The sequence below is a fragment of the Oncorhynchus mykiss genome, chromosome 28 (genome assembly GCF_057628025.1).
Source record: "Oncorhynchus mykiss isolate SJ-2025 chromosome 28, ASM5762802v1, whole genome shotgun sequence".
Classification (NCBI taxonomy): domain Eukaryota; kingdom Metazoa; phylum Chordata; class Actinopteri; order Salmoniformes; family Salmonidae; genus Oncorhynchus; species Oncorhynchus mykiss.
In genome coordinates, this window is record NC_143049.1 from 10463918 (window position 1) to 10472280 (window position 8363).

Genomic DNA, 8363 nt, shown 5'->3' on the forward strand with positions numbered 1-8363 from the left:
CTGGTGTCCTGTGTGAATTTAAGTATCCTCCCTCTAATTCTCTCCCCCTCTCTAACTCCCCTCCTGGAGGACCTGAGCCCTAGGACCATGCATCAGGACTACCTGGCCTGATGACTCCTGGTCGTGCTGCTGCTCCAATTTCAACTGTTCTGCCTGCGGCTATGGAAACCTGACCTGTTCAATGGACGTGCTACCTTATCCCTGACCTGCTGTTTTTACTCTTCCCCTCCCTCTCCCTCTCTACCGCACCTGCTGTCTCGACCTCTGAATGCTCGGCTATGAAAAGCCAACTGACATTTACTCCTGAGGTACTGACCTGTTGCACCGTCTACAACCACTTTGAGTATTATTTGACATTGCTGGTAATCTATGAACATTTGAACATCCTGAAGAACAATCTGGCCTTAATGGTCATATACTCTTATAATCTCCACCTGGCACAGCCAGAAGAGGACTGGCCACCCATCAGAGCCTGGTTTCTCTCTATCTGTCAACCTAGGTTCCTGCCTTTCTTGGGAGTTTTTCCTAGCCACCGTGCTTCTACATTTGTATTACTTGCTGTTTGGGGTTTTAGGCTGGGTTTCTGTATAAGCACTTTGTGACATCTGCTGATGTAAAAAGGGCTTTATGAATACATTTGATTGATTGAATGATATCTGAGTGAGAGTGACTAACAAAATCAACAGGGGACCACTGGAGGTCAGGGCCCCTGGGCCTGGTCGCTATTCGTCCACGATTACAACAAGTTTAGATAACTGGCTAGACTAATTTAACAATCTAAACATTGTTAGCTGACATGGCTAATTGAGTGACTGCTGGAAAACTGCTAGTACACAACCAAATGTTGAACTTGAACCTTGTGTATTCTAATATTCTAACTCTCAACACTGAGCTTAGGTCACTTATGCCTGGAGCTGGCCCTGTTTGTAAGTACGTTTTCCATGTCATTGCTCCAGTTTAAACTGACCTGAGCCCTAGGACCATGCCCCAGGAATACCTGACATGATGACTCCTTGCTGTCCCCAGTCCACCTGACTGTGCTGCTGCTCCAGTTTCAACTGTTCTGCCTTATTATTATTATTCGACCATGCTGGTCATTTATGAACATTTGAACATCTTGGCCATGTTCTGTTATAATCTCTACCCGGCACAGCCAGAAGAGGACTGGCCACCCCACATAGCCTGGTTCCTCTCTAGGTTTCTTCCTAGGTTTTGGCCTTTCTAGGGAGTTTTTCCTAGCCACCGTGCTTCTACACCTGCATTGCTTGCTGTTTGGGGTTTTAGGCTGGGTTTCTGTACAGCACTTTGAGATATCAGCTGATGTACGAAGGGCTATATAAATAAATTTGATTTGATTGCGCTGTTAGATTACACTGGGATTTGAACGTTCTCTCAGACTGAATTTCAGTACAACTGAAACACGCACTCCAATCGCACACGCGCATGCACTGATGCACACACACACACACACACACACACACACACACACACACACACACACACACACACACACACACACACACACACACACACACACACACACACACACACACACACACACACACACACACACACACACACACTCACTCTCTCAGCCGGATGCAAAACAACTGATTAGCCTATCTAATCAGCCTGGAGTTCAAGTGACTCCAGTCTTCCCAATGAATTTTAACTTCCCAATGAATTTTAATCGACTTTTGCTGTCTCTCAATGTGAATGGCCTAACATTCAAATCCAATTACCTCTGTTTGTCAAACCAAGCCACTTTAAACACATGGGATGCCCTTTGTGCTGTGTTATTAGACCAGACCCAAGTGTGTTGATCTGATTGCACATCCTGTCCCTGTACATTTAACAGGGGATTTGGTCCACCTCCAGATAAAAACAAGACACTTTCTATCAGCACTCATGAGTCGAGGTAGTCTTTCATCACGGTTACTATGCCAACTGAAAGCCCTCAAATAGCCTATATGACATGCTGTTTGTGTGTGCATGCGCGTAAGTGCTTATGTGTGTGTGTGTGTGTGTGTCCTCTGTGTGTTGCCTGTCTGTCATAGGGCTTAGTAATGGGGTTATGGGTCTATATTTCCCGCAGTAAACCAGTGGATATGATGTAATACAGAACCTAGCTACTAGAGGAGGGGAGTTCTTATTTCATTCTGAACACCAACTTCATCTTCTATTCCACTGGAGGCTGCTGAGGGGAGGACGGCTCATAATAATGTATGGGATGGAGTGAATGGAATGGCATCAAACAGCTGGAAACCATGGAAACCGTGTGTTTAAATACTTAATACCGTTCCACTGATTCCGCTCCGGCCATTACAACTATCCCGTCCTCCCTAATTAAGGGGCCTCCTGTGCTGTGTCTTCCTTATCCACCGCTCACTTTACTGCCAGTTTGTTCTGTGTTCAATGAAAGCTCCACAGGGATTTCAGTTTATTCTATATGCGGTACTTGGATAGGTCATGTCTATATATTAGGCCGGGTAGGTCCCTGAAGTGAGATGGAGTAGAGAGGAAATGAGCTGTTGCAGTGGGTCGCTCGTTCAAATCCCCAGAGAGAACACTGTTTTAATGGAATGGCTAAAAGGTTACTGGCCTGGATTGGTTTAGGGAGAACTCCAATGTATAAAGCACGACAAATGTGTGTTGTGTGCAGCCAGTCTCGAAAGTAACGTTTCAAACACATTTAAGAAGAATTTATTTAGCCAATAATACATTCAAAGGCACATTCATGTTGAACAGTCACATAAACACTGAATGTATAGCTCTTCACTCCCATACTGTAAATTGAAAACACAATATTTATCCCTTAAGATTATGCACAGCATGCGATTGAAGACGACATCCTTCGTTCTGAAACTGCCGCGGCCGTTTGCAATATTACAACCACAAAGAAGTTACTGCAACAAAAAAAAACACACACAAAAAAAAACACTGTTCGGACATCATTGCACGCACTGAAGAGGTACTGTAGAATGAAAACAAACATGTACCTGTCCGAAACAGAGGCTACGGTAGAGTAGCACACAAGGTCTTATCTGATGACCTGGAGTGAGAGATTGCTTAAAACGCATCATGTATTTTGCAGACCAGTTTCATGGGCTTAGTAGTCTCAAATGCAGAGAACATGCCTACGAATTGGCACATCGAAACAGCATCCCTGTCCCAGACAACTGGGAAAGATATGGAAGAGTAAGTGATATTGAGCAGAGGTATCCATATCTGAATGTAGGCGTACATTTAAGATATGCAATATTATACCACACCCTCATTCCAAGAATTCAACTTACCAGACCTACCAGCACCATCACCCCACTGTCACAGAACAACATCACCCCACTGTCACAGAACAACATCACCCCACTGTCACAGAACAACATCACCCCACTGTCACAGAACAACATCACCCCACTGTCACAGAACAACATCACCCACTTACCCCAAGGCTTACCCTTGCTGTGTTTTTAAAACTGTTATATTTACATGATTATTTCCAGGGATAGACAACATTCTGAAATATATGTATATATATATATTTTTTTTTTAAGGAATATTACATTTCCATTGATGTAGTGATGCTGAATGTAAAAAATGGCTCAATATACCTCACTCTCCCCTATTTGGGAGGCATGTTAAGAATACCAACCATGTTGTTCAATTACTGATGGCATAAATGCGTCTCACCTGTCAATCATGTTGTTGTTTTCTAGGTGGGAGAAACACTAACAATATTTCACCCCCTTTCATTAATGTACATTTTATTCCACACACACACACACATACCGCTTGATCAGCCCCTTGAATCTGTGTCTTGGTTATCCTCTCTTCCTTCTCTTATCCTCTCCGTCTCTCTGCCAGCCCCCCACCTAGTCTCTCCTTGTTAGATGACTCTGCCAGCCCCCCACCTAGTCTCTCCTTGTTAGATTACTTGTTAGATATTACTGCACTGTCTGAACTAGACGCACAAGCAGTTCTCTACACTCGCATTAAACATCTGCCAACAATGTGTGTGTGACCAATACAATTTGATTTGATTTGATTTGATTCTCTGAGCCTGCTAACTGACACTTGCAAGGTGAAACCTAAGATTGTAAGATTCTAATTCTGATTTTTATGACACACCTTCACATTTATGACACTTTAACCTGTCTCCTCCCATTCCCCTTCTACACTGACTGAAGTGGATTTGACAAGTGACATCAATAAGGGACCATAGCTTTCACCTGGATTCACCTGGTCAGTCTATGTCATAGAAAGAGCAGGTGTTCCTAATGTTTTGTACACTGAGTGTGTGTAATCACAATCTGTTGAATAATAGCGTGTGTGTGCGTGTGCGTGTGCGTGTTCATCTCACTGGATCAGCCTGAGTGGCAAGGTGTGGTGTGTAGTTACAAAGTAGGAAGAGGGCGGAGGTGAGGAAAACGTGTTGGTGGCGCGGGGGTGATAGGTGGTCGCAGGCTTCCCAAGCATTTCCTCAGCGACGGCAGGAGGGCACGGAGCTGACGCACCGCCGGGCGAGACAACAGGAAGTAGAGGGGCGGGTTCCAGCAGGGCGCCAAACACACCAACAATATGGCCGACAGGGACGCCACCTCCCAGAGGAGAGACACCTCCGTGTCCCCCTCCGTGGGTGGGGACAGGGACGCGGACGAGTTGAGGGAGGAGGAGGGTTGTTGACTGATAGGCGAGGCAACAAAGCTGACGTAGGGGGACATGACATTGACAAACTCCAGGGCGTAGTAGGGCAGCCAGCTGATGGCGAAGACCAGTGTGGAGCCAATCAGGAGCGCCGTAGCCTTCTTGTTGCGGCGGTCTGCGGCCAGCGTACCCCGGCAGCGGTGGAGATGGGTGATGATGAGGCCACAGTTGAGGGCAATGCAGAGGAGGGGAGCCACGTAGTAGACCAGGAAGGCTGGCACCAGGAAGCCCAGCCACTGGCCACGCCCCACAGACCATGTACAGCCACTGTCAAACTGGATGTATGTGACCTTGGGAAGGGCCATGGTGACAGAGACTAACCAGATCACTGCCACGATGCCGGCTCTGAGAGAGGGGGGAGAGAGGAGGTTACATAGCTGAGGTGGGCCTAAATGTGTGCAGATGAATGGTTTAATTCCGTACTCACACTTGTGTGGGACTGGGGGCCGGTCTAGCAGGTGGGGCCACTATGCGGTACCTGAGCACCGACAAGGCGGCCAGACTAAATATATCCACTCCAGCCGTCAGGGAGGTCATGAAGCCCAGCAGCACACAGATACCGCCCCCTAGCTGCCAGTCCTGGGAGCTGGCGCTGAGTAGGACGCAGGGCAGGGTGAGCAGTGCTCCCATGTCAGCCAGGCTCAAGTTGAGGAGCAGCACGGAGCTAGGTTTGGAGCGTCGCCGAGGGTTACGCATCAGCACCAGCCACATGAGTAGGTGACCTCCGACCCCCACCAGGAGGGAGAGGACGCTGACCAGAGGCAGCACCAGGGAGAAGGAGATGGTGGTGTTGGTAGACACCGTATTGAAGAGCAGGTTCACTATGGCCGGCATGGTGGTGGGAGAGGGATGGAACGAGGGATGGATGGAACAAAAGTATGATCTAGCTGCTCCCGTTGGGGATGGACTGAGAGAGGAAGGTGGGAAAGAGGGATGTACATAATTAGAAAGGCAGACAAATTGATTTGAGGGATGAATAAGATGTTTTAATAATTGATCTTTTTCCCTTTTATTATTAATCTATTAATAGTTTCTGTTTGTCTGGTGCTGGGTTGGTGAATCACCTGGCTGCATAATTCACTGGGCCTCCCCTTAAACTGGCAGCTGTGATGACTCAGAACCAGGCTGGGATGACTCAGAACCAGCCTGGCAGGCCAAGTCATCTCGTTCAGACACACAACGCTGATGGGTAGCCTGAACAGGCTGTGTCAGTCCTGTGCCGCTTCTCCTGAGAGCAGACATGATGTCTTTTTGTGTGGCGACGTGTACTCTGTCTCCATCTCTCTCTCTCTCTCTCTCTCTCTCTCTTTCTCTCTGGGGAGAGCACACCTTAAGAGCATAGATTCAACACAGGCCAGCACACGTCGTCACACAAACTGAAAAAGACATCACATCTGCTCTCAGGGGAAGCAGCAGCGCAGCAACAGCACTGACACACAGTGTTCAGACCACTCATCAGCGTCACAGCGTTGTCTGTCTGAATGAGATGCAAGGTGAGGAAGGGAACAGGAACGAGCTGACCACTGGGAACAGACTGTGACTGTGGTACACTACCTTGTCAGCTTGATGGGTGAAGTGAACTACTCTATCTAGGGCTTGACATTTGGAATGCTGTTGTTTGTTGGGTGGCAGGTAGCCTAGCGATTAAGCGTGGGTTGGGCCAGTAACCGTCAGGTCACTAGTTCGAATCCCCAAGCCGACTAGACAAAAGGTCTATCCAGGTGCCATTGAGGAAAACATTTAACCCTAAATGGTCTAGATAAGAGTGTCTGCTAAATGACTAAAAATGGAAATAAAAGTCCAAAAACTAGCCCAAAGTGAATAGCTTATGCAGATCTTTCCATCCACACTAGTCATGTATACAAATACTTTTAGTGGCCCTGCCGACTCCACACCTTTTTTCTTATCCATTCTATATACACCGTATCATCACCCTTCTGTAGATATGATGTGTCAAAATATTAGGCCTTAAATGTATTTGTTCCATATGTTGACACAATGAAATCCAAATTCAACCTCCCTGTACGTTCAATGATGACGATACGCTGTAGGCAGATCCACGCATACAGATACATTATATCTCTGCTTGAATACATGCACACTAAAGAGATGCTAGTAAATCACGCTGAACCACCTGAGAGAGAATAATCCCTGCAGCGCCTCAATCTGAACGTTGTCCTGGGACGCAGCTACTGACAAAAAACTACTGTGAACGTGTGTCTCATACGTACCTTTCCCCATTCAACCAATGTGTGAAACACACTGCAAATATTACAGAGAGAGTGAAGGGAGGAGAGACAGAAGTGGCCAAATATAGGATAGAGGAGAGGGGGAAGACATGGAATGAGGTGAAAAGAGGGAGGAAGACAGCAGCACATGAGAATTTACGAGCAACATAAACGTAGCTAATGGGAAACAGAGGGATAAACTAATTGTGCATTATTTTAGACACATTGACCTCCAGCTGAACCTAATTACAGCAATTTATGGCCGGCTATTAAATCCTCTTAGTATCCATGTTCATAATGTCATACATTTATCCAGGATTGTTTCTTTAACACTTTGCACCAATAATCCAAGGGGAATTGGCTCTTATTAAATTCCCTAACCATTACATGACATTATATAATTATGTCTTCAATCACTAGAACGCCCTAGCTGGAAACTTAACTGAATATAAAGACAAGAGTCTGCATGCTGAAATGACAGTAGGAAGATTGCTAAACAGAAAAGGGGTCAGTGAAGGACAGCAGCAGTAAGCAGAGAAAACCTTTCTTTAAAGATGTGTGTCACACTCACTGTGGCCAGTGTTCTGCTCCAGGGAGAAGTCATCCTTTCACCATCAGTGGCTTTGTTGCATAAAGCGACACAGAGAGAGAGAGAGAGAGAGATAGAAGCGGGCACACACCTGCGTCCTGCCCTACATCCTCCCTCACTCGCTTCCCACCATCTCTCTCTCTCACACACACACACACACACACACATACACACACACACACACACACACACACACCACCAAAAAGGGGTGGGGGTAGGGGGGCACACGAGCTCTGGGGGCCCATGTGCCTGTAATCGATGTCTATTTTTTATTTATTTAATAAATCATTTTGACAGTAACACTCTAAAAAGTACTTAATATACCTTTTCTACGTCAGTGTGTACTAGGAAGCTACGTGTTTGTTTCTTGGGTGTCAAGAATGTGGCAGAAAAAGTGCCTTAGACCTTCTTTTTTTAATGATTGAAAGAATAAGGGGATATCGGTGAACAAATATCGGTCGCGGGTACGACGGAGCATGTGCAATAAGTGGAGCTCACTCAGATGTTCAAAAGTGCCTGTCAGACCGAGAGCCTAATGATTCTTAGGTGGTTCTTCATGAGTTTTAGTTCAGAGAACTCTCTCTCCGTGGAAGCGACAGTTACAGGGATGGCAAGAACAGCGTGATGCTGTAGCAACTTCAGGGAAACTGGGCAGAAGGGAATGATGCTTCAAATACAGCAGTTCTGCAATTAAACCACTCGTTCTTCTTAATTGCCGGCCTCAGCATGTTACGGAAAGAGATGAAGTGTATAGGAAGCTCTGGGGACAGGTTGTCTGGATACTGATGCAAACAGGTTATCATCTTTAGCGGACAGCAGTTCTTGAAGGCTTAAACCAACAA

The 8363-nt window shown here is 46.3% G+C and overlaps 1 protein-coding gene across 1 annotated transcript; it reads right to left on the reverse strand.

Moving 5' to 3' along the window:
• Positions 1-2687: 2687 nt before the first annotated feature.
• On the reverse strand, positions 2688-5538 carry LOC149970706 (somatostatin receptor type 5). The gene is made up of 2 exons (XM_090225721.1): positions 5132-5538; positions 2688-5049 (listed from the first exon to the last, which is right to left on the reverse strand). Exons 1-2 carry the CDS (start codon positions 5536-5538, stop codon positions 4395-4397), a joined length of 1062 nt encoding a protein of 353 aa, XP_090081847.1. The 3' UTR covers positions 2688-4394.
• Positions 5539-8363: the final 2825 nt, after the last annotated feature.

Coding starts and splice junctions, on each gene's coding strand:
- LOC149970706 (XM_090225721.1), bottom strand. CDS start 5,538: ATGCCGGCCATAGTGAACCTGCTCTTCAATACGGTGTCTACCAACACC. Junction 5,050..5,131: donor GCCCCCAGTCCCACACAAGT/GTGAGTACGGAA, acceptor CCCCTCTCTCAG/AGCCGGCATCGTGGCAGTGA.